Source organism: Carlito syrichta, unplaced genomic scaffold, assembly GCF_000164805.1.
Source record: "Carlito syrichta isolate Samal-C Ts95f unplaced genomic scaffold, Tarsius_syrichta-2.0.1 Scaffold93672, whole genome shotgun sequence".
Taxonomy (NCBI): Eukaryota; Metazoa; Chordata; class Mammalia; order Primates; family Tarsiidae; genus Carlito; species Carlito syrichta.
In genome coordinates this window covers 213708-241263 of record NW_007037768.1, presented here as the reverse complement: position 1 = coordinate 241263, position 27556 = coordinate 213708, and the positions used below count along the sequence as shown (strand labels likewise).

The following is a 27556-nucleotide window of genomic DNA, read 5'->3' as shown; positions in this document are numbered from 1 at the left end:
GTACAGTCCTTTCCCACTTTAATCTCCACACTAAAGCCAGAGCAATACTACTTTATTTTTAACATTACCATTTTTTATGTAAATAAAATACATAAATATATTCCTGTGATGAAAAACTAACACAGATAAGCAAAAAAAAAAAAAAAAGCCTACTCCCTTAATACTTATTAATTTGTCCAACAGATATTTAGTGAGTGTCCCAACGGACAAGGAACAACGCTAGCTGCTAGGCGTGGATAATGGATAAAACCCATTCCTCTTCTTGAAGAACGCACGGTCCAGTGGAAAGCCAGATGAGTGAACAATTAATTGTAGTACAATTAAGATTATAACACAAATGTGAACAAACTGCAGTAGAAATTTTGAGAGGGGACATGGTGGTACCCCTGGAAGTTTGAAATGGGATTTTTGTTTCCCTTTGGACCTTGTCTCTTACTTCTAAACCAAAGGTGGGATCCCTGTAACTCAACCCATAGAACGCTTTTCAACTGCATCTTGAAATTCCTTCCCAAGACATAAGAAGATAGTAACAATCTTAATAATACACCTTAGTCACAAGGCTTCCATCATCTAGAACCAAACTTACCTTCTGATGATCGAGAGCTACAAGGAAAAAGTGATGCTTCTCCAGTCTCACTATGCCCCCTAGAATTAAAAAACATAGAAGGTGATTTGTTTTCTATGGTGAAGAAAATTGTTACAGCAACTACAGTAAGCTCTGTATATTGCTCAATTATTTGCCCACTCATGTTTTATATACACATATTGTAAATATCACCACCAGAGATCAAGATATTGATGTGCTAAGCATGAGGGCATTTCCCAGAACATGTAGTATAAATTACACATAACAAACTATCCATTCATGTACTATAATGATCAAAAGGCAAGGATTATCAAGTGGGTGACAAGAAATACTAGAGGTAGTAAACCTTTTTCTTTTTTCACTCACCATTATAGATAAGCAAACAGAATTGGGTTGATAAAATCTTATAGCTAGTTTAAAGTAAAGCTTATAGAGAAACAATAAAACTTAGAACAAGGCCAGACCAGCCTATTGTGCAAATCAGGAAAAGATGGCTCTTCTTTTGGGCTGGCACAGCTGTAGATCAGGGCTTGGTAAGCAACATGTGAGCAGGATTTCTGCTCACCTCTGTGCTGGGCATGCCCTGTATAGTCACATGTAGCACCCAGCCTTAGAAGATGTATGCATAAAAATGATGGGAAGGACAAAACAATGTTGTACAATGATATGTAGCTTAAAGCCGCACCCACATCCCTTATTAGATATTCCTAGAGGGCAGGAAGGAAATGCTTGAATAAATGCCTTTGCTATCATATATTATACCAAGAAAGATGGAATATGTTACAAAAGAACAAACTTTTAGCTTAATTCACAGAACTAATGCCAATGAACAGTAAGTGAAGTACACAAATTATATATCTCAAGTTATAATAAAAGGCCAGAGTTTTAATGGTTAAGCAAAATGAGAAGAAAAAAGCAAGGATACTCATGTGAAATTAAAATAAAAAATTACTTACAAAACTAATGTGTTGACAGACACAATATATTCCAGTTCTTTGGTCCAAGGATTTGTGAAACTAAACCACTGGCTTTTTAAAGTTACAAATGAGCCATCTTTTGCTCTGAATTTGTATGAATCAGTAAATATTTTCTCCTTACTCTGTAGAACTTAACAAGAAAAGATAAATATCAGCATAATAGTCTACCACTATAAAAATCAATGCCATGAGGATTAATTCAAGTTTTGTATTTCACAGGAATGGGAAATTAAGAGTTAAAGCTGTAATTCAAAATTACCAGGCCAGGTGCAGTGGCTCAAGCCTGTAATCCCAGCACCTTGGGAGGTCAAGGCAAGAGGACTGCCTGAGCCCAGGGGTTTGAGACCAGCCCAGGCAACTTGGCATGACCTCATCTCTACAATAAATAAATAAATAAAATTTGTGGGATGTGGTAGTGTGCACCTGTAGTTCCAGCTACTTGGAAAGTTGAGGCAGAAGGAACACCTGAGCCCAGCAGGTCAACCCTGGGGTGGCCATGAGTGTGCCACTGCATTCCAGCATGGGCAACAGAGTGAGACTCTGACTCAAAGAAACCCCCCAAAAAACAAAAAGCAAAATTACCAAAAAAGCACCCCATTCAAAGCATACCCACCTGCTTTGTGCTTGTCAGTCAAATTACTATGGTCATCTTGATGAAAATATTCATAACAAGACGTTCCCAAAAGTTCCTGAGGCAGATATCCTAAAATTGCTGTTGTCCTGGTTTTCAAATGGAAAATAAACTTCAGAACTGGTAGTAAATGGAGCCCCTCCCAGAATACTGAAGGTCCATGTATGGTCAGGACAGCAGTGAAGTGGCCTGCGGGACGATTAACCCATGTGCATGACTGGACCCCCTTAGGGTGCCCTAGACACAGACCAAAGCAGTAAAACAGATCAGATACCCAGGCATGAGGTCCCCATCCAATCCAGGGTGTGCTCTAACTACTGTCTGCAGGACAACTGTGATCAGACATGCTCAGTTTCTGTACCACTGGCTAAGAAATATTATCCCAAGTTTACATTTCGGCCTGAACCAGTTTACTGACCTATCCATAACCTTATTTCATTTAAACTTTGTTTCCTATTCTGAAGCCTTAACATAAAAATCCGACAGCACTACTAAGCCACTTCTTTAACAGCTTCAAATATCCCATTGAACTCCAAGCATTATGGCACGTAAATGTTTACCTTTGATCCACGTAGACAAATTTTCCATTTATTGTAAACCGGGTTATAAATTCAGTTGGTTTCACTTTAATCTCTCCACTGTTCTGTGGAACAATATATGGGTGTAATCTTCCAACAGCAACAAGGCAGGTAAAATTGCTGCTGTCTTTCTTATTGTCCCTTTCTTCTTCCATCCCAACAGTATTTGGAGGCCAGCTTCTCAAGTAACCAGTGCAGTGGACAGTACAGAATTTCCTATGCTCTAATTCAAAAATTTTAAAAAAGGTAATTTGGATCACTGTTAATTAATTCTTAAATTTCTTACACTGACATTTATAACAGTTATAATTGTGCTACAAAATGTTCTTTAAATATACTAAAATATAACAGGGAAATAATACTATATCGAAAATAAATCATCAATCTTGTTGATTTAATGACTATTCTTAGTGGATTATTCTTCTCATGAACTAAATTATACATCAAAAATCTAAAAGATTGCTTTTAACTTAGGATTAACTGGATCTATGGCTTAATATATTTCTAAGTCAGTTTTTTAAATTACGAAGAGGTACCTCCAAAACAACCAGAATTGTCTTTTAGAGAGCAGGCCCCTTGTTGTACAATCAGAATTTGTTCTTCTGGATCAAACAATCAACTTAAGTTTTTATCTGGAAGTTTTGAGAAGGTTGCATCACAATTTGCAGAATAAATATCCTGTGTAGTGACAAACAGGTGACTGGTTCTTTCACCATACAACGCACCTGCCCACACTACACTGAGTGTTCAGCAGTTTTTGACTAAAATCAGCATGGGGACCCCCCCATGCACCACCCTCCCTATTCACCCAATCTCGCTAAGTGACTTTTTTTTCTCTGAATGAAAAAAGTCCTCAAAGGGAAATGTTTTGCCAATGTGGAAGAGGTGAAACAAAAAACAACAGAAGCACTAAAAGGCATCAAAATTGATGAGTTCAAAAACTGTTTTGAGCAGGAGATAAAGTGACTCGATAGGTGTATTGCATCAAACGGAGAGTACTTTGAAGGTGACTGAAGTTTAAACATGTAAGAATACACAATTTGTATAAATAAATTCTGGATTTTTTGGGGGGGGTCCTCCCTCATATAGTAACTTCTATCTGTTAGAAAAGTAAAACTTCATGCCCATTTGCAATACTGTTTGTTATTTTATTAAACTTTTGGTATGTTATAATTTATATTCAAAAGTTTTAAAAGATACTTAAATCATTATGCATAGATTCTTAAATTTTTAATGTCAGTGCTTATAATGGTTGATATGTATAATTATTATATTTATTTATTTATACTAGATTACAGAAGCATTTTAGAGAACATTTGAAGAATTTATTTATTTATTTATTTGAGGCAGAGTCTCACTCTGTAGTGGAATGACCACAGACACTGCAGCCTCAATCTGCTGGCTCAGGTGATCCTTCCCCCTCTGCCTTCCAAGTAGCTGGAACCACAAGTGCATGCCACCACTCCTGGCTAATTTTAAAAAATTTACTGTAGAGACAAGGTCTTGCTAAGTTGCCCAGGCTGATCTTGAACCCCTGGGCTCAGGCAATCCTCTCAGCTCTGCCTCCCCAAATTCTGGGATTACAGGCATGAGTCACTGCAACTGGCCTGAAAAAATTTATAACAAAAGATTTTATAAAAACAAAATCTGACTCAAAAATTTCACTTTTTAAAAAATCCCCAGCAATTAACTCACAGGAAAAAGCTTGTCAAGCAGGTCCAACTGGAATCATAAAAAATTGGAAATAATCTATATGCTCAAATATCAGAAAATGTTTAAGACAATAAAATACAAGCATAAAAGATAAGCAGTATACAGATTATGGCATTCCACACAAAAATGTAATTTAAAGGTTAGAAAACAGAGGGGGGAAGTCTGATAGAAATGATCTGAAGCATTTGTTTGTGATAAGATTCAGAAAAGACCAGAATAATATAGTTTAAAATTAGCCCTACTTGGTAAGACAGTTATCACAATAAATCTTTTAAAAAATGTTTTAAAATAGAAGATGATATGAACTATTTTATAAGCTAGTAGCTAATAATAATGGCAAAGATTTATGTGTCACGATTCGTTTTAAGTGCTTTAAAACATATATAGCTCATTTGGTCTTAATAGTCCTATGATATGTTCTAATGTTATCTCCATTGTCTTAAGAAACTGAGGGTTAATGTCAAGGTCACAGCAGGTACAGGGAGGAGCAGGTGTTAAAACCCAGACTGGTTGGCTCTGGACCCCCCTTTCTGAACCACGTGGCACGGTGGCATGAAACAGTAGAAAGAATATAGACCTCCTTCTTCTAAAAATCTTTAAATCTTGTAAGTAAAAAAAAATACCCTTTAAGAAACCACATGGAAGGATTAAAATTTAAACCTGTGACTAGACACATGTGTTTTGTTTAAAAAATTCGGTATTTATAAGACCACTTCAAAATACTACAGCAGGACTATGCAGTTCTCTAGAGGACATGCCACTGTCCGTTTTGTATCTTTGCAAAGGACTTAAAGAACAGTCATAGAAACTATTATACCTCCAAGATTATCATCAGGAACTTGGGCTTCCATATCTAAGAAAATTCCTCCACAAATATATAAATATATATATATTTTTTTCTCCGCAATCATGTGTTGTCCTGGAATTTCACAAAAAGATGAAAAAAATCTAAGGCAACAGAAAGAGGAGCCTAGACAGGTAAGAGTCCTGCCACTAATGTGTCATATAGTTCTACATTGCAAGCCAAATATTAAAATGTCAATGGAATAAACATACACTTATTTCAGCAAGGCCCCGATTCCTCTGGTTCTAACTTCAGAGCCTTTTCAGACTCACTTCTCATGAGAATTATGGTACAGAAAATGGTCCAAGTTGTTTGCTGTCTTAGCTAGGGCTGCCATAACAAAACAGCACAGAGCGGGGGGCTTGAACAACAGAAACCTATCTTCTCACAGCTCTGCAGGCTAGAAGTCCAAGCAGGGTGTCAGCAGGGCTGGGTTCTGGTATGGGCTCTCTTCCTGGCTTGCAGATAGCCACTGTTTTGTGTGTGCTCACAAGGCCTTTCCCTGTTCTATGTGTGCACACAGAGGGATAAGCTTCCTGGTGTCTTTTAAGGGCACTAATCCTTAGTAAGGATTATGAAGCCCCTACCCTTCATGACCTCATCCAAACCTAATTCTCTCTCAAAGGCCTGATCTCCAAATGCCATCATGTTTGGGGTTAAGGCTCCATCACATGAATTTTAAAGACACAATTCAGTCCATAGCATTTGCTTGGGATACAATCTTTAAAATTACTGAAATTGCTTCCCTGAATGAAACAAAAACACAATGATGTATATTCATTCACTGGACTCTTAATTGTTCTTGTAGATCTGAGAGTGGTTATGTGGTCAGTCAACCAACCCAGAACCAAAGGTGACAGGATGATCACTTATACCTTCAGTAAATGTTTGAGTGTCTACTGTGCCAGAGACCACAGAGAGAAATGAAGCACTCATTCTAGAGAAGGAGGCGAGTATATAAAAAAATAATTTCAAAACAGTGTGGAAAGGGCAACAAACATAAGAAAAGCTCAGGATTACTGATGGATTACCAAAGGTGGATACTTGGAACTCAAGTGAGAGGAAGGTATCAGGGAAAGAGGTGGGACTGTGCATTAGTGGTCCAGGGTCTACTGATTTGCATTCTCTACGGTTTCCAACTGACGGTCTGTGTGATTGTTATGTACACATGAGTCTAGTGAATTTTCGGAGCTATCTGGGTAGGTGCCCAAGTCACAGGCTTGTCGGGTTCAATCATGGCTTCCATACTGGGCACTTAACAATCCAGAATTAAACTTTCATTGCGGTAGAGAAGCACGTCATCAAGCTGCCTGCTTAACTCTTTCATGTCTCCATGGATCATCCTGAAGGGTCGGTCATATTGAGGAATAGAGCTTTTGAAATGTTTCTTGAGGTTTTCCCAGCTTGTCTACATGTCCTGACCCTCCTGCAGTATTAATATGAAGTCCTAAAGGGGGGTACACCCAGGGTGTTTGCTTTGGCATTTCATAATCAACTGCAGGGATGGCAATGGTCACTTCGCTCCCAGGGGCCTATACAACACGAAAACATTCTTCCATACTACCAGTCTAGAGGTCTACTAAAAGTTCAGGGATGTTCTCAGGGGCAACCCAGGCTCATCTGTTTTTTTCTCCATTCTCCAAAGGAATAATCTTCAAATATTATTTTCTTTGTATGCTATAAAAATGTATAAGCTACATACATACATCTACTACTGTACTGTTTACTGTAAAACCAAAAACTGAAATTAAAAATATAAAAACAAAAGATGAAAAACAATTTTTAAAGGATTTTTATTGTATTTATTAATAGTAAAATGCCTGAGCCCAGGGATTCAAGACCAGCCTGGGAAACATGGAAAGACCTCATCTCTACAATTAAAAAAAAATTAGCCAGGCGTGGTGGCACAGGTCTGTAGTTCCAGCTACTTGGAAAGCTGAGGCAGAAGGATCGCCTGAGCACAGCAGATTGGGCTGCAGTAGCCATGACCATGCCACTGTACTCCAGTCTAGGCGACAGAGACTTTGACTAAAAAATAAAAATAAAAAAGTAAAATGTTTTTGTTCTTTATAAATTATTATACATATTATTTAGTGAGGGCAATATTATTAACTACAAGGTGGGACCTCCCCCCCAAAAAAACAGAATTATTTTTTGGAGGGTCGGTCCCTTGTAGTACAGGCTTCCCCCTGGTACATAATTGTTCTAGAAAACCCATCAGCATCAGTGTACCAGCGCGCATTATTGTGAGAGGCTGCACTGAGGAAAAAACATCCTGAACTGTGGCAAACAGGCAACTGGTTCTTCCACCATGACAACACACCTGACCATACTGCACTGACAAAAAACAGTATGGTCCCAATGACTCACCCTCCCTATTCACCCCGAGTGACTTTTTTGTTTCCCCAGATGAAAAAATCCTCTAAGGGAAATGTTTTGCCCACGTGGAAGAGGTGAAACAAAAAAACAGCAGAACCATTAAAAGGTATCAAAGTTCACAAATTCAAAAACCATTTTAAGCAGTCCGAAAAGCATCTTGATAGGTGTATTGTATTAAACAGAGAGTACTTTGAAGTTTAAATTAGAAAGCATACACCATTTTTTATAAATTCCAGGATTTTGGGGTCCCCCTCATATGCTTATTTTAAAAATCTTGTTTAAACACTTTTGAAATAGTGATTTGAAGTTCTTTTTTTTTTGAGTTGGAGTCTCACTCAGACTAGAGTGCAGCGGCACACTCCCAGCCACTGCAGCCTCGACCTGCTGGGCTCTGGTGATCCTTCCACCTCCTCAGCATTCCAAGCATATAGAACAGTGTTTGGCACAGAGTGTGTATTTAATAAACATTTATTGAAAAAATATTCTTTCTTTTTGAACACAATACCATGAATGGTGAGTTATCTTGCATCCCTTCCCTACCCCGTGCTCAATGACCTCACGTGGGTAGCTTGTAATTAGCCACAGAAGGACTATTTACACCAAGAGTCAGTAAAGCTACAAATCAGGGTTTGACTTATTATTTGTTTTTTTAAAAAATTGTCTAGACTTAAGAAAGTGATGGACAAAATATTAATAATGCATATTAAACTTAAGTGTGTTATCTGTAGTTGTTACAAAGTGGATAGCACAAAAAACTGAGTAAATAATTTCCCAATATCCCAAAACTATGATCCTTTCAGCAAAGAAGTCACCCACATCATCCTTTCCACAAGCTAAAGTATTTACTGGAGTACGTGTTTATCAGCTGTCTCTATCATATAAGGGCTCTCTATGTAAGGTACACTAGAGCAATGACTCGCCTGCCTGTTCACCAGTGCATCCTTCACATTTCGTAGAGTGCCTGGCACACAGAGGCACTCAATAAATAATTTTTGATCAGCTAACATCTCTGCTTTAATTAGAGCCTATGATGTTAGATGATGATCTCAAGTTTATCTCTATTACTTTTACTTGAGCAGAGTCAATGTGCAGGACCCTTTTAGAAATACAACTGTGGGCCAGGGTTGGTGGCTCAGTCTGTAATCCCAGCACTCTGGGAGGCAGAGGCAAGCAGATTGCCTGAGCCCACAGGTTCAAGACCAGCCCGGGCAACTTGGTGAGACCTTGTCTCTACAATAATTCAAAAATTAGACAGGCCTGGTAGTGTGCACCTGTAGTTCCAGCTACTTGGAAGGCTGAGGCGAAAGGATCACTGGAGCCCAACAGGTCGACACTGGGATGGCCATGAGTGTGCCACTGCACTCCAGCCTGGGCGATGGAGTGAGACTCCAAAAAAAAGAAAAAAAGAAAAACAACTGTAATAGAAGTTGTGAGAAAATGCAAGTGGGGAAGGAATTTCCACCAACACAACTTCAGCCCCAGGCTTGAGCACTGCTGCTCATCCCTTCTTTCTCCACCCTCCTCTCTCTCCTCCTCTTGCATTCTGCAAGTAACAGAGGATCTGATACTTTAAAAGAGTTTCACTCTGCCACCCAGGCTGGAATGCAGTGGTGCCATCACGGTTGCAGGCCTTAACCCCTGGGCGCAAGTGATCCTCCAGCCTCAGCTTCCTGAGTAGCCAAAACTACAGGCATGCCCCACCACATACAGCTAATTTTTAAACTTTTTTTGTAGAGACAGGGTCTTACTATGTTACCCAGGTCTCGAACTCCTGGGATCAAGCAATCCTCCCACCTCAGCCTCCCAAGATGATGGGATTACAGGCATGAGCCACCCTGGCTATCAAGAATCCGACATTTAAAAGTCTAAAGCAGCAGTTCTCAAAGTGGATTTTCTGGATTGGCAGCATCAGCAACACTTGGAAACTTGTTACATATGCACATTCTGAGACCCCACACCTGACCTATTCAATCAGTGTTTTAAAAATCCTCTCAGGTGATTCCAAAGCAGGCTAGAGTTTGAGAACCACTGGTCTAAAAGGATAACTTAAAAATGTATTTCCCCAGTACATTCAAATTCTCCTGGATATTTGGGAAGAGTTCAAATGGTGACAGGTGGGTTTGGGTAGAGAAAAATGAGGTTTTACCAAGCAGTTTCTGAGAGAAGTTCAGCCTATGTAAGCAGCTTCAAGTTCAATAGAAATTAGTTCAAATGTATATATGTGTTCGGATGGAGAAGGCTGGATAAATTAAATTTATTCATGTTGGACGGGAGAATTAAGATAGGGTGGGGGGAAAAGAATAAGGAGGCTGAAAGTCAAGTCTGCAGGGTTGCAAGACTTAGCAGTAAAGAGTTAGATGATGGGGCAGAGGGAAAAATCAGGTTTTACAGAAGTAAAGGGTTACAATGGTCACTAGCCACGCACCAAGACAAATAGGACTAAAACACTCAGTAAGTCCACATGGAAAATTTCCTCCCAAGAGGAAAGACAAATCAATGTGGTAATCTTTAAAGCACTTAAAAAGCTTGACTATTCTTGCTTGTACTCAATTTATAACTTGCATCCAACACAACAGAAGTTTCAGCCACATTAGGGTAGCAGCACTGGCTTTCTGATACTAAACGGTCGAAAGCAGTGGTTCTCGCTGGCTGCCACGTTTTTCCCTCATATGGACTTTTGTGTAGATTTGGTTGGATCTGCTCAACACATTGTGGGTTCACCTCTAGTAAATCCTAGCAGTGAAAGGTACTATTTCTAGGGTCTATCTGGAGTATGACTCCTTGGATGATCCCCACGGATGTAATATTCCTGTCCTTGGAGACTGTCTCCACACTATATGGCCATGTCCCAGCTAGTTGCTAAGACTAAGATGACTGAGTGGGAAGGAGGGCACAGAGAGCAGGCACTCTGAAGCGGGGCAACAATGGCACTTACCACGTGCTCTGCACTGTCCTAGGAGTTCAGGTGCATTATTTCCAATAATATCCATGAGAGCTGCTAACATTATCGAGCGTCACTATGCCAGGAACCATGCTCAGCACGTGACATGTACTAACTCACATCATCCTAATAACCACCCGATGAGGGAGGTTCTATTATTCCCAGTTTATAGCTGAGGAGAATGAGGCCCAGAAGGATTTAGCAGTGTATCTTAAGCCACATAGTTAACACTGGTGGAGTTAGGATTCACACCTAACGTTTACGCACTCCACTAAACCACAGAGCCCCGTGAACATCCCTGTTTTACAGATATGGACACTGAAGCTCAGAGGAACTAAGAAACTCGCTTACAGTCACATAGCTAGCAGGGGGTAGAGCTAAAACTGGATCCCCATCAGCTGGGTTCCGCAGTCTCTTCACCTCCAGCTCAGCTGTGACGTCAATCCCCAGAAAGCCTCAGAGATGACTACACAGCTCTCTACCACTCAGAGCCAAGGGCCAGAGGAGAGCAACTGAGGGTTTACAAACAGATCCACACTTGGGACCGCTGATTCATTTCTGCTTTTGTTTCTTTACAGGAAGACACAGAGTAGGAGGTTCAAGTTTGAGTGTGAGTTTTGCCTATTTGACTTTCTGCAAGTCACTGAACCTCTCCAAGACTCCTCTCCTTGATTCTAAAACAGAAATAAGAAGAGTGTCTTCATAAGGATTAAAACACTTAGCACAGGATCTGGCACAGAGTATTAGCAATGATCATTTTAGGTAGTTGTCAAAAAAGAATCTGACCAAAACTTGTAAATAAACTGAATTTTGCAGCTCCACATAAGTATCCTTTTAAAGGACAGGAAAGCAAATCTCATGTTGAAATTTGCATAAGGAATCCTACACCTAGTAGATTAAAATGCTCTTAGGCAAAAAAAAGTCATGAGACATTTTGTAGTCCATGAAATCTCTCAATTAAGTCAAATAGATGAGTGTTTGGTCCATTCACAAAGTAAATATCTGCAAGACAAATCTAGGAGAGAATCACAAGAAAACCGAAATGAAATATTTAACACAGAATCACAATGTCATAAAAAATGAAAACCATGTGGACCATCTTAAGAAACTTTCACTAAAATTAATCAAGCCAGACTCCTGTACTATTGAATGTTTTTTAAAATCTAACTTTTATATTTTAAAAAGCATTTATGTGCCGGAGCCCAACAGGCGAGGCTGCGGTGGCTGGGAGCGGCCACTGCACTCCAGTCTGGGTGACAGAGTGAGACTCCAACTCAAAAAAAAAAGCAATTATGGAGTTTCATAGCACAAGTTTTATTTCCATCTCTAGTCATTTTTTCCCATTTGATAATTCCTAAACTGCAATTTCAAACAGCACCATTAAAATCTTGGGCAACAAAAAACCACATAATTATCTTATACATTTGAAAGATACGATGGCTCAATCTGAATAATTTGGGTTAAAAACAATCTCAATTTCTCAGGTGCTTTTGTTCTCTATTATCTGCCTTGACCATACATTTTTTCTGTACAGAAAAAATTTTAGGACATTAATTTTATATCCATGCTATAAACCACTTGACATTTCAAAATGATAGATACCTTTTTTCTTTGAATTGGGTAAACATTCATGCTCTTCTTTGACAGCAATTTTACAACTCCTTATCCGACAGAAAAAAGATCGTCTTGAGCCAGAATACACACGTGTCCTTCCAGTGTGGAAATGACTGTGAACTTGCAAACCAGCTTTTATAGCAGAATGGGCCAAGAGAATAGATAGAAAAGAATACTGTCAAATAATTTTGAAATTTATCTCCTAACATTTTCTGATCACTGATTATTGAAAAAAAGAAACAGTCATTTAAAGCAATGATATAACTGTATAGTAAGCTCTGAAGTGAAACATCCCAAAAAACGTATTTGTTGAGCAATCACATTTTAACAACTTATAAATACTTGCATTTATCTTTGTCTCCCCCCATAGGGTAGATAATAAAGTTAATTTAAATGAAATGAAATAAAAACTAAAAGAAAAACTGAGAAAACAGTCAATGGTGACAACAGTCAACAACATAGATCACTATTTTTATATTAAAAATAATTATTGGGCACTAACCATTTTAGAGGAAATAAGTATTTTCAAGGAAGATAAAGAATACTTATACTTCCCAAGCACAGTTATACAAAGTCTTTCATACTGGGAAGACCTAACCCACATAAGAAAAAGAGTAATTATCTCCCAGCATATAGCTAGGTAATGAAAACTTTTGCAATTTTTTAAATCCAAAATGATACTTTCTTTTAAAGATTTTATTTGCATGTGAAAAACAGCAAATATGAGGCAATCATATTTTCCCCAGATAAATTATCTTCATAGGAATATATTTGTTTTTACATGTCTGTATAAATATAGAATTTCTCTATATAACTTTTCTTTTTTAAACTCTGAGGCTGACGACTGTAAAGTTTACTAAATGATTCTCCTCTTGATAAAACTTTCATTAGCTAGCTGTTTTAAAAACATGTTTACTGTACTTGTAATAATTATATTTACATAAAATGATAAGCATGCTGAATTGAGCACTTACTTTTGGCATCTATGAGCTTTTCTCTTGGTGAAATATCTGAAGAAGACAGCTGTTCCTTTACTTTGGCAACATCTTTTGGATGTAAGAAGTCAAATAAGCTTTGTCCAGTCAAACTAGCCTATTCACAAGGCAGACATTCACTTCAAATCAATACCATAATTTTCTACATTTCCTGATACAGACATATGATAAATATCCTTTTTTTGTTGTTGTTAAAGGTTGATTTTTCTCAAGCTCAAAGATACATCCATTATACTGCATGATATTAACTTAGTGTTAGAAGCAGGGTGATACATATATTCAGAATCATTCCTGGATATACACAAACTATACATAAACACAAATTGCTAATATTCTGTTAAATCATGTTATTCTTGTTAACATCCCCAAAATTCACATATAAATTGTTCTGATTTACTTTCTTATACTTGGTAAATGGAAAGAGATTACATTATGGTATAATATGGAAGTCACAGAATATCTGTGATTTTATGGTATGACTCAAAGACACTGACTATATTGTTAAAAAAAAATTACCATACTATCAACAAACAAAATCCAACCCAGAATACCTCTTACTTCCCATCTCAACTCTACCAATATGCAGAGCATGACTGGGTCTATGCCTTTGCTAACATGGTTTCCTCAAATTCATCACCCCTTTTTTACAAACTCCAATCCCTGGCCACTCCTGCCATCTGCCTTTTACTCCCTAGACTCCTCTCCCAACCCGGCATGTCTTCCTCCCCTTCTCTGCTCATTTTAAAGACCCCTCCTGATGAACCTAGCAGAGACATTCTACTTCACGTACAATGTGTTCCTTAACCCATAACGATCAGCCCTCTGCATTACCCGAGGACACATTCCTATAGGTAACAGAAGAGATGGGCCAGCTGATACAAGTAGCCTGGATCGTTTAGCAGTGAGGTATCTCATACTAAAAGACAAACAAACTAGTAATCTGATTTATGTACCAAATATTGTGTGTTATGGTTAATATAAGTCTGTATCCAGAACTCTCTACTTTAGAGCAGTTCAGATTTCTGAATCTGAGAAGCTGAGGACCAGACACTGCATCATGAGAATTCCAACATTCTCCTGAGGGGCCAGTGAGCCTCTTAAATAGCCTCTGAAATGCCAAGTCACTGCCCAATGGGACTGGATCCTATGCCACTAGTTTGAAACTTACGTGCTACCCTGAATTGTCAGTTACCTTTGTGTGTGTATTCAGCAGTGGAGGGTGTTCTTCATCTTCAATTAGAAGATGAAATCATCAGGTCTTGTGTCCCCAGGTATAGCCAGCTGCATGATTCACTAATTCTCAATCCTTCTGTATACAGGTGCAAAATACCTCTTTTCTGTTACTTAGCTCATTATTTATGAATACCTTATTCCCCTAAACTTGAAAAGAGGCTGGAACTAATGGGAGTTATTCAAGATCAAAGCTGTGGTCTATCTGATTTCTACTGCTGGTTTATTCACTCTATTGGATTCGTTTCAATGCTGGTTTAAATTAAATGGTATTCAGTAATAAGGAAGTAAAGTAATTACCAAGCAAGTTAAATAAAAGATGTATTTCAGAATACGTTGCCAAAGACTAGATCAAAAACTGTTATGCAATGCATATAACTTAATAATAAACAATAATGCTACCCGGTGTGGTGGCTCATGCCTGTAATTCTAGCACTTTGGGAAGCAGAGGCAGGAGGACTGTCTGAGCCCAGGGGTTCGAGACCAGTCTGAGCAACATGGCAAGACCTTGTCTCTATAATAAATCAAAAAAGTAGCCAGACATGGTGGCACACGCCTGTTGTTCCAGCTATTTGGAAGGCTGAGACAGAAGAATCGCTTGAGCCCAGCAAGTTGAGGTTGCAGTGACTACGAATGGGCCACTGCACTCCAGCCTGGGCAACGGAGTGAGACTCTGACTCAGAAAAAAAGAAAAAATGAAGTAAAAAACAAACAAAAACAATAATCCTGTCTCTTGGAATGAACAGAGAAGGGACTAACATTTTCCAGACGTTCTCAAATATGACACCTTAATTAATATTTACACATTGAGAGTCAAGTACAATCACTATTTCTACTTTTTACATAGGAGCTAAGGCTCAGTAACATTAAGTAACTTGCTGAAGGTTAGGAAGTGAACACTAATATCAGTAATAAAAATCCGTCCTCTTTCTATACATCTTTCCATTGCCCTCAGAGTCCTAACTTAGCAGAACCTAATCCCACATCCCAATGAGAAGAAAGGGTTTGGAAAAAGAGCTTCAAAATATGTTTATTCGAAAAATTAAACACTGTGTAGAAAACATCCTCAGTTTTGGATACCTGATCATAATTAAGTATTTTGGAGACTGACTTAGAAACGAAGAGAATTTTTCCTCTTTCACATCCAACCACAAATAGGAAGCCTTCTGCAGTCTAGGATTTAAAAAAAATAAAAGTGAATATTTTAAAATATCTTCTCTCTCACACACACACATGTTCAGATTTTGAGGAAACTGTTGTGGCAGTAAAAGTAACAGAGTGGTCATAGAGCCAGTAAAATTAGTTTTCAGAAATCTGCTTAAGAAGTGAAAAGATGTATAAGGAACATCATATTGAATCCCAGTCTAAACTAATTAATGTTTTTGACATGGAATGTTCAGCCATGAAATATTTAGTTAAGATATTGCCTGATACTGAAATTAAAATTACCAAATTCTACTATACTGCATTTGGAAACTCTGTCAAGATATCAAAACACATCAATAATGATGATTGCCTGTAAGTGTGGTGAGTGGAAGGACTGCACAGGCTGAGGACAAGGAAGCACTGAAGACATCCTGCTGTACACCTTTACACGCTTTTTCAAAAATGAATAGGTATCACTCTCATTCTAAATAGAGTTTTAAAAATTCTAATATATCAGCTACTCCATAAGGCCTGCCCAACAAGTCCCCTGAGAAGCAACCTACATGGAAATAGGTATGTATGGACACACAGAAGGAGTCTGGCAGGCCCACTTACATTTCCTTAAACTAGCTTTTATTAGTTGGAAACAAACATAAGATGAGTCAGGCAGACATGTGCAGTAGGGGCAGGACCAGGGTTATATGAAGTTATGATGATGAAGAAAACACTTAAAAATGGGCGCGAAAGCTTCGGAAGTATACCTTACATTTTTGCAATCTTTAAAAATCTTTTTTATCTGCAGGAATTCTTTTATATTCCTTCTAGAAATACTACATTTAAATTCAGCGGTTCAAATATAAGAGTGCTTTTCGATATACAGTTAAAAGAGGCCAGGCATGGTAACTCAAGCCTGTAATCCCAGAGCTAGGAGGTCAAGGTGGGAGAACTGCTCGAGGCCAGAAGTTAGAGAACAGCCTAGACAACATAGTGAGACCCTGTCTCTACACAATTTTCTAAAAAAATTAGCCAGCTGCAATGGCGCACACCTATGATCCCAGCTGCTCAGGAGGCTCAGGTAGGAGGAGTACTTGAGCCTAGGAGTTCAAGGCTGCAGTGAGCTATGATCATGCCACTGCACTCCAGCATGGGCGACAGAGCAAGACCTATTTTATTGGTTTCTACAAATAAAATAATAAAAAGAAAAATAATAAAAAGAAAAATGGACAAATGCATAGACAGAGAATCTATTTAATCAGACGATAGCTTATAGACAAGTAGTCACACAGCACACAACCCAGACATTTATCACCTCAGGGGCTGAATAAGCCAATTACGTGACCGTTTCCATCTCAAATAAACTGCTAGACCGGCAGATCTAAAAAGCCATGCATATGACATGATGAGGACAGAAATGTCAAAGAACTGACTAACAACTCATTAAGTAAGCAGAGACTGGCTTCTACAGAGAACAGGTTCCTGGTAGGAACCCAGGTGGAAGTCTCTGATGGAGGTATTGGTGATGGGGAACAGAAACCATGCAGGGAGAGCTGCATGAGGGAGGATAAAGAACTTGGCACTGAAGACAAGCTTTGCTCCATATTTGGGAAAGTGCATGTCCTGTCTCTACTTTCATTAGTCTACACCAACCAGACATGACTACTTCTATATTTTAAATTTCTATGTTAAAGGAAATATGCTGCAAAATAAGAGTCCTGTATATTTATACCAGGAAGCAAATTAAAGAAAATCTGCCTCCCATTCAAATATATGTAACTTAGACAAATATATTTTTACTTACCTTAAGGATTAAGTGTCTGAGCTCATTTTCCTGAATGAATGAAGGTCTATAATTATCTCCTACATAAGAATTTGTCATGCCTAAAAAGAAACAAGTCAAAAGTTAACAAAAATAGAGAGGGCAATGGAAGTGCTCAATGAACGTCAGCCACGCAGTTGCAGGTATTGTTGACAATGGTGATGACGGTGTTGGTATTTTAGCACATTCTAACACATCTGTAATCATTTTCTTTCTTCATTATTACTAGATTAAAATGTGCTTTTAAATTGTGAACTCTTGTAACTACTTACTCCTTTATACACCAAGGTACAGAGTAAGAGCTATATATAAAAAGAAAGCAGCCAGGTGTGGTGGCTCACGCCTGTAATCCTATCACTTTGAGAGACAGAGAAAAGAGAATTGCCTGAGTCCAGGGGTTCAAGACCAGTGTGGACAACTTAGTGAAACCTCTTCTCTATAATAAATCAAAATATTAACCAGACATGGTGGTACATGCCTGTAGTTCCAGCTAGTTGGAAGGATAATGCAGAAAGATTGCCTGAGCCCAGCAGGTTGTGGCTACAGTAGCTGTGATCATGTCACTGTACTCCAGCCTGGGTGACAGAGTCCAACTCAAAAAAAAAAGGAAAGAAAAAATATAACAAAATGAAAGCATTATAATAAATGTACATGCAACTATACTCAAGAATCAATATGCAGTAGTCCCCTGGGATCAATCACGGTCTGACTATAGGTGAGTATGGTATAATGAGACATTTTGAGAGAGACAGAGAGACACAATGTTCACATAACTTTTATGCCAGTATGTTATGATTATTCTATTTTATTATTAGTTATTGTTGGTAATCTCTTACTGTGCCTAATTCATATGTTAAACTTATCACAGGTATGCATGTATAGGAAGAAAACAGTATACATAAGGTTCAGTGCCATTCAAGCTTTCAGGTATCCACTGGGGGGGGGTCTTGGAATGTATTCCCCATGGATAAGGGGAGACTTGTTATTTTGATAATTTCTTAATTATCAAAATAAAATTAAAACTGATCACATGAATTATCTGACTGGGTATATTCTGTAATTCTAAATAAATTTTATGGAGTCATGGGATTTTCCAGTAAGAAAACCCCTTTAATGAAAATACAGAGACATCTGTTCTGCTGATATATAAAACACATAGACCCTTAGCATAGAGGTATTATATGAAAGTCTCTAAAGCCACTAAAGAGATGGTAAAATGATGAGGAATTATCAAGCCAAAACCAAGGTAAAGATTTGACCTGAGAGGGCTACTTAAAGATCGAAAACGACATTTCTCCTGAAAGCATCCACCAACCTAGACATGCAAGGCCCTCATGGCCACAAGGGGGCGTAGAGGACTGTCCACAAAGCCAAGGTTGATATAGCCCCAGGGCAAGGGTGATCCAGAAGTAAATCAATTTTCCCTCTTATATTTCTTATCCTCCCTAACCCTATCCCCTCTCCCTGGGGACTGCAAGAGAAAGTCAGGGTAACCCTGAGACATTTTAACAACTTGACCCTTGGGTGGATTGGCAGCCCCAACATAACCAATTAACTAAGTGGTACTGGCAAGGTGAGGTGGGAGAGGGGAGACCAGAAAACCAAAACCACTTCACGCTATGATTTGATAAAGTTTTCTCAACTTGTAGCATGCCAAAAGAAAATGTCCTCTGTTAGAATTTATCTTCATTCTAGGCCTCAAATAACTCTCCCAAATGATTTCTGGATAGTATTACTACTACCCAGCAGCCTGGAAAGACTATAGTAGGAGGGAGTTGAGGAAGGGAGGAAAGGTGCAGACTGAGTGCTAGGCCAGGGTGCAGCAATAAATCGATTTTGAGCAAGGTAAGGACATTTCCAGGTCTGGCCTGCAGCAGGTTGGTGGAGCACACACAGTAGAAGGAAGCTGGGGAATCCCCGTTGGTGGAAGTCAACCAGCATGGGCGAGCTCTAACTGGGTAGGTGAATGAGGATGTGCTAAAGACAAGACGAGGGTAGCAAGAACAGCGCCAATGCCCAAGGCCAGGAGAGTTGGCCTGTGAGTGCATGCTTTGGTATTCTGTGACCCTGCTGTGTGGGGTACCACCTTTGGCTCTCTGCCTTCAATGGCAAAAACAAACAAGGTAACACAAATCACTTACCTTTCTCACAATATTCTTGGGTTAAAAAAAATGACAGTAACAACAACTACTACTACTGTCTTACCCCCATCATTAGTGAACACTGTGCTAGCACTTTCTATGAATTATCCTCTACTCTTAACAACAACTCCAAGAGGCAAATGCATTATCCCTGTCTTACAGATGTGGAAGTCGAGGATTAACATGTTAATAACTTGAGTAGGCCGGGCTCAAGCTCAGTGGCTCAGCCTGTAATCTCAGCACTTTGGGAGGCCGAGGCGAGTGAATTGCCTGAGCCCACGGGTTTTGAGACCAACCTGAGCAACTTGGCAAGACCTCGTCTCTCCAATAAAATTAAAAATTTGCTGGGCGTGATAGCACACACCTCTAGTTCCAGTTACCCAGAGGGCTGAGGCGGAAGGATTGCTGGAGCTCAGCATGTCGACGCTGGGGTGGCTGTGAGTATGCCACTGCACTCCAGCCATGCAACAGAGTGAGACTACAACTCAAAAAAAAAAAAAGATAAACTTGAGTAAGCCACACAGCTATGAAGGCAGGGAGCCAGGATTTGAACCACGAGCTTTGTCTCTAGGACCCACACACATGAGCCACTGCACCCATGGCCCCTGGTATTCAGACCACAGACACAGAATGCCTGCAAGTTCTCCAGAAACTCCCACAGCTGCTCCAAATACAGCCGGCAGACCAAATGTTGTCAGCAGACTGGCGGGATGAGTGTATAGCACTTACCAAGAAGCACTGAGAGGCTTTTATAGCAAATGTAACACTGTTGAGATAGTCAAGCCTGTGATCATTTTTCCAGTAATTAATTGTATTTTACAATGATTGGTGGGGGTGGAGAGGGAAGCACATGTCCTTCACTCAAACAGTCTGAAAACCACTGCTGTAGGGTGTATGAAAAAAATCACTCCACTATCCTTCTGCCTTTAATCTTATTGTACTACGGACCAAGATAACATGGTTCACATGTAGCTCTCTGATGATCTAGCTTCTAAGCTTTTGGGTACACTGTGACACGTGCCCTGGAATACAGATCCAACTGCATTATGCACTGACTGAAGGATCTGGCCTGGCTATGTGGATGCGCACTTGACTGATGGTGGGATCAATATCCTGTTCCACGCAATCCCCTCAGAATAAGACAGTGCCTGTGTCCTGCTGGGCTCCCACATTCTCTCAGCTCACTCACACCTCTACTGCAGCATTTGCCACACTTGGCCCCAGTGAGCTCTTCACAGGCCTGTCTCCCTAGTCAGACCGTGAACCTCCAGAGGAGGCCAGAGACCTCACCTCACTCATGTTTACATCCCCAGTCCAGGACAGGAATGCGGTTGGTGCTCAGTTCATGTCTGCTAAACCAGTTGACTGATTCATGGCTTTTCCCTTAGCTCCTGCTCCCTCGGGACATTGCTGATGTGAAAACACTTGGGTAATTTTAGGCTTGCAATCGAATGACTTCAGCTGAGCCTGCAAAATTCATTGCTGAAGGATTGAAGGAACATATTGCGTGCAATTTATGCAAGCCGCTGTTGTGGGTAAAAGAGAAGCTGACTTCACAATAACTGTCATGAGTAGAAGACCTCCCACCTCCCCCCATGCTCTCAGAGGATGCACAGGAATCCCGGTGAGTGCTGCTCTCCTCCAGGCTGCCTTCCCCTGACTCGACAAAGTCCCTCCATCGCGCTTTACAATTTCCTTTCCGCTGAGAGATGTTCCTGTTTCAGGCAGTGTCCAGAGATCTAAACAAAGACCCTGGTCACCCTTTGCTCTTTCCCTTTTTATGCCTTTTGAGCCAAATTTCTCTATAACCTTTTAGATCCTTACAAATCTGAACTTCTGGAGTTTCCTCTGGAGTCCTTGGCATGTTATGCTGCCAGGCCTTGTCTTCTCAATATAAACCTAAATCATAAAATTAGGAAATCAATCCACTTCCATCACCCTGCCCCCCAAGGTGGACTGCAGCTATTCCCAGGCCAGATGTGATTTCAACTATACATATACACATTTATTACACTTTAATTTAAAATTCAAGCTCAAGTTCTACTAAAGTCAGAAATGATCACACACACATGCCAGGAGGCAATGGCTGAGACTTCCTTCACCCAGTGTCACGCAGATGTGAAAATACCTTAGAAGAGTGAGGCAGCATGCATTTTAAGGTACTACTAATAAATCTGAATGAAGTGTTAAGAGAAATCGCAGAATTTAAGGAGATTTTCTTTTTGAAGGATAGAAATCTCCCAATAACTTAAAATGATAATAATCAATACTCACTTTAGGACTTCTAAAATATTGAGACGTATGAAGGGCAGGTAATATTCTCTTCATATTATACATGAAATAAAAATGTAAAGACTTTTCAAGATCACATAGGAAGCTTGAGATAAAGCTTGTATTAGAGCCAAGTTTTCTGACATCCAATTCAGTATTGTCTTCACATACAGCCTATGGACAAGCATCAATTAATGCCTATAAAGTTGAAAGACACATTTGGATAGAAACTCAACAGCCAATAACAAAACCAATCAGTGACCTCGATGACAGAGAATCCTACACAAACCTAAGTGTGGATGCCATCTTCAAACTCACCTTTTAAAGATTTCAAGTGCTGAACAGCCATTCTTAAAACTGTAAGTTTGTCCAGTTTACGTGCCATGGGATTGCACTGAGGGATCATTGCAGACAGTTCTTCAATCAGGTTATTCATTTTATCTCTCCTTCGCTTTTCAGTTTGGCTATGAGCTTCTCTAAGAGGAAAAAAGAACCTCCTTTATATTGAACATCCAGCAGACCCCCAGTCACCCTGAATACACACATGGGAGCAGGTGCTGAGCCTAGCAAGCACACACTGTTCTTCCTCCCAGTTAGGCCCTGCAGTTGCCACCGAGGGAAGAGGAAAGAGCTGCTGGGACCAGGAATCACATTCACAAAAGCCACTACCCTTGGTCAGTCCCTCTCTACCTTATTTCCAGAAATCTTCAAGAACCAAGACATCTGTCTGAAAGGCAGGGTGGTTATCCCAACTCCCTCCAGTCTTAGAGGAAAAGATGGGTACCCTTCTGTTCACAGCTAACTCCTCTCCAGTATCTGCATAGACAGCTGTCAGCATCTTAATCTCATTCTTCTCACACTACTTATCATGAGTCTATAAATGTTACTCAAGTTTCTTCCCTCTCAAGTAAAACCTACCATCTTCCCTTCTCAGCAAGCTCCCTGTAAGCGTGCAGTCTCCACTCAGTCTTTCATTTCCTAGGCACCTCTCCATCTTCAAACCAACCTTCCACCACCGCGGTCCACTAAAACTCTCCTAGCAACTATCATCCTTCTCTCAGGCAATCCCTTGCTGGCCCCTGCCTTGAACTTGACAGTGCTGCCATCCCTTATCCTCTCTTGTCTCCATGACCTATCCTGCTCCTCCTCTGGTCTCCCTGCTTGGATCAAGTCTCCTCAGTTCCTTGACCAGCTCTTCCTTGATCCTTAAACAATGGTGTACACCAACATTCCCTCAGTTGCCCTAAGATATACCTCATTCTCTCATAAGGCTTTACAGCAACTTATAAGCTACTTACTATTATAACCCTATCTCATTCATACTTTACCCAAGTTCCTGACCTTTTGGAACTAGAATTACACACTTAAATGATTCTCAAGGAATCTAAAACTCAAGAAATTCCAAACTGAAGGCATTCTCTGCAATTTGCTCTATTTTCAATTCTTCCCCCACTGCTCCTGATTTACTCTTTCTTCCATATGGTTTGTCTTGATTGGTGACATGACTAGGTTCGACCTAGACCCTTTCTTTTTTTCACCCTGAAGAGCTAAATAATCATGAACTCCTCTACATTCTAGTTCTTAAATGTCTCCTCCTCCTTCTCCATCCAGTCACTGCCTTAATTTAGACTCACTGCATTCCCCTCAAAGCTTTTTAAACCGATGTTCCTTATAGTGTCTTCCTCTTCTACTCTATCCTATGACTTCTAGAATTATCTGGTTAAACAAGTCATCTAATCCCATTGCATAAAACTGCTCACTGCACTTCCACAGCCTAAGAGCAATGGCTAAATTCCCTAATAATGTGCCAAGGTTCTCCATGACCTGACTCATGCCTTCATCCTGTTTCATCTCTCCATGCCATTTCCCACCAGTTCCCAATGTTATACTGGCCCAAGTTGCTGGTCCTCACATAAGCCATGTGGTCTCACATCTCCCCTTGCCCTGCCCTGCTCTTTAATAGGCTTGGAAAGAACTTTTCTACTAAATTCCTGGAATTATCATTTTTTCAAAACTCAGCTCAGTTACCCTGCTTGGAAGCTTTCTCTGACTACCTCATGAACCACTCCCCTCTCTAAGCTACCGCAGTACTTTTTATACCACTGCCACATTTCATCAAATCTAAGACACTGTCAATTTTAAGATGCACTACTATTCAATGCATCACAAGGGAAAGAACGCTGCCAAATGATGGGAAGATGCCTTTGGTGATAAGACGTTTCCACAGAAAACAAAATGTAGAGGAAAAAGTCTATCAGATTTCAAGAATTTTGTCGTTTTTACTTCTCTCACTTTGCTGTAAACATTGTCTCCATCTCCCACAACACTCAGATCATGGTGAGTCCAGAATTTCTCTATAAGAAGAGTTTAGGAAGGAAATCTGAGGAGAAAGTAGTTAAGTGGGATACTGTACGTGATCTGTTTTTACAAAGACATTAAGTTGAATGAAAGAAGATGTAATTTTTCCAGATAAAAAAGGGGTGGGGGCAGTGTGGGGAAGGGCACTGATGAAGACTGAGGGAGCTAACACAGCCCCCTCCCAGCCATTCGTCCTGGGCGGTGCCACTCCTGGAACAAAATATGTACTTTTATAGCTGGGCGTGGTAGTACGCGCCTGAAGTTTTAGCTACTTGGAAGGCTGAGGTGGAAGGATTGCAGGGAGTGGCCACTGCACTCCAGTCTGGGTGACAGAGTGAGACTCCAACTCAAAAAAAAAATGTACTTTTGGGTGACTTGGATGGAATTCAAATTATGTGCACACTTACATAAAATTAAGTATCTACTCACACTTTGGCCTATTCATGAGCAATTGGATTAACATTAAAATATGATGGCAAGAAGAATGTTGTTGTTGCACTATTGCTAGAATGATCACCTCTTCTTTCTATCAGTATCACCCATCAGCACAGACAGCAGCAATGGACAGGGATGCCTGCCTCCAGGAACGACCAGCAGGAGAAAGGGTACTTTCTCAGAGCCAGAACTTGGAAGGAGCTGAGAGTAGGGCAGAAGAAAGACCACAGTGGAGAAAAATGAGCAATGATGGTGGGAGCCGGGAAACCCAGAGGAAGGGGAAAGAACCAGTGATGGAATAAGGTACTTTACTTGAAGAAGCTGCACCTGAAAAGGTTTCTGGAGTCTTTTTAATTCAAGAAGGGCATATTTATCCAGAGGCTAGTTCTCTGTTTAATAATTTATCAGGGCTCTGGCTCCTAATTCTGTGTACAGGTACTGTTACTTTGAAACATGGCAGTTTTTATGTGGAACCATATCAGAAAACAATAAATGAAGAGAAAGCAAATTCAGATCTGGCCATGTGGCCAGCTGTAGAAGCATTTTTTTATTGTTGCTGAAAGAATATGTTGAAATAATTGACAAAGATGGATTTCTGATAATCAGATGCTCCTAAGTAATTCTGATTTGTTTATATCATGAATCAGCAAGTGCTTAAAGGAAAGAATAGTTGTCTTAAATAAACAGCCATTATAAAAAATCTAAGTGCCTTAAAGCCAAAACGTTATTCAAATAGATACAAAAGTAAGGTACCAGGTGCCTGATAACACTGCTTTTCAGAGCATAACAAGAGAGCGGAGTCTAACCCTCACAGGTCCATTCTAACTCTTACAACCTCTTTCACCATGAGCCATCTCAACAGCAATGTACCTGAAGGACTTCATTTTTACTTGTTGTTCACCATCTTCCACTCTACAAAAAAGCAGGATAAAATATCAAACTACATGAAATTGCTTCTCTGTGATTCTTGAGAAATAAATATGAGATTAAGTCCAATCATTCTAATTCCTATTAAATTTTTAGCTATAAATGCTACTACCTTGAGCATCCAATGACCTGAAATGATTAATACTGTCTACATGAACAGTTTTCCTACAGACAGGTAATACTGTTCCCACTACCATAGGTACAGAACCTATGGTAACTGACAGCGAACAATAACTGTTGCTCTATTTAGAAATGATCTCATGCTAATCTTAAGAAAGAATAACATTTTCATAGCATTAAACATTAAATAAAACAATGATTTTAAAAGCATTGATGGCTTAACCAAAAACTTTATAATAACAGTATTAAAACAGTCTGAAAATGGATTAAGATTCTCATATCTTTAGTTAAAAAATGTATTTTGCCTAAAAATCCATCTGGATGGATTTTCATGTTAGTATATTCCCTGGCATCAGACATGTACTCATTAGACCACTACTGAAATGAAATACACTGCTGAGGACAGAAGGCTTTCAACATTAAAAAAATTATGCAGGTTGAATAGTTCTAATTAATATGTACTTTTTTAGAAATAAATTTCCAAATGTGTCATTTTGGGGGGCATTAAAAAAATTCAGAGAAAAGGACCCATAATCTTATCTGGAAATAAACATGGCTAATATTTTAATGTGTCTCCTTCCCATCTCTTTCCTCCACATGTAGATATATGCAATGACTAACTTAACTATGGGGTGTGTGTGTGCATGCCTGTGTGTGTGTAGTGTAATCAAGTGGATACTTCTCTGTGTTCTACATATATTATAAACAAAATCGAGATCACAGTACAAAACTTTTGATGCCTTGTCTTATTCACTTAACACTGTAACATAAGTATTTTCCCACAGCTTCAAATATTCTCAGAGAACATGATTTAAAATGACTAAATAGTAGCCCACTGATTAGCTATCCCATAATTTATTTGATCATTTGCTAATGTTGGAAATTTTAATATCATAATAGTTTCAATATTATAAATAATATGGCTAATAACATTGTGGCATATGCATCTTTGATTATACTCTAGGATAAATTTCTAGTTTATGGATAACTATTTTAAGGCTTCTGATTCACCTTACCAAATTTCCTTCTTGAAAGATTTAACAGTGAACGTTTTCCAGGCTTTGAAAAACGTTTGTCCTACTTTTGAACTATTTTATTCATGTTTTTAATAAAGTTTTTCTACTTAGAAAAGATAAAGCTATTTATAGAAAGCTTAGTCAAATTTATGAAGAGATGTTTATAAATATTCCAAATAAAAAGAACAACTAAGATAAAACTTAAGCAGTGCTTTTTCCTCCCCACTGTCTAAAGAAAGAATAGCTTCACATTTAAAGTACTTTATCAAAATATGTTATTTATTCTCACAATATAGTGATGCAATTGTTACTATCCCCATTTTACAGATGAAGGAATTGAGGCCAAGGTTAATGACTGTTCAAGGTCATATAACTAATAGGAAGCCAAGTGAAGCTTATTCTACACAGGCTGCTGTACCTTCTACTACACCTTGCTATTTCTCTCATCATTGTCAGTCTACTGTGTATTTAATTTTAAATGTAAAATTAAACAGCTTTTCTGAAGCAAAAGAGAATATCAGATCAAGTCAGCTTCTTTTCTCTTTGAATAAGATGGAAAATAATTATACAGATGAATGATTTTCTTCCTAATGATCCAGAATTACTTTCAGTTGTCCTTTTGTATCTACTGGGGATTGGTTCCAGAACCTCCCATGGATACCAAAATCCATGGATATTCAAAGTCTCTTATATAAAATGGTATAGTATTTGCATACAACCTACACACATGTTCCTGTATACTTTAAATCATCTCTAGATTACTTAAAATACCTAATACAAGGTAAATGCTATGTAAATCTTTGTTATACTTTATTGTCTAAAAAATAATGTCCAAAAA

General features: G+C 39.1%; 1 protein-coding gene across 1 annotated transcript in view; it reads right to left on the bottom strand.

Annotated features, from left to right (window-relative positions):
* The window catches only part of ARNTL2 (aryl hydrocarbon receptor nuclear translocator like 2), a 41531-nt gene that overhangs the window by 8790 nt on the left and 5185 nt on the right, over positions 1-27556 (bottom strand). Inside the window, exons 4-13 of the mRNA XM_021713864.1 lie at positions 25526-25567; positions 22181-22338; positions 17433-17512; positions 15569-15661; positions 13238-13355; positions 12252-12395; positions 2755-2995; positions 2177-2283; positions 1543-1693; positions 587-645 (exon numbers count right to left, since the gene is read on the bottom strand). Coding sequence (XP_021569539.1) covers positions 587-645; positions 1543-1693; positions 2177-2283; positions 2755-2995; positions 12252-12395; positions 13238-13355; positions 15569-15661; positions 17433-17512; positions 22181-22338; positions 25526-25567 — 1193 coding nt within the window. The remainder of the gene's footprint in view (positions 1-586; positions 646-1542; positions 1694-2176; positions 2284-2754; positions 2996-12251; positions 12396-13237; positions 13356-15568; positions 15662-17432; positions 17513-22180; positions 22339-25525; positions 25568-27556) is intronic.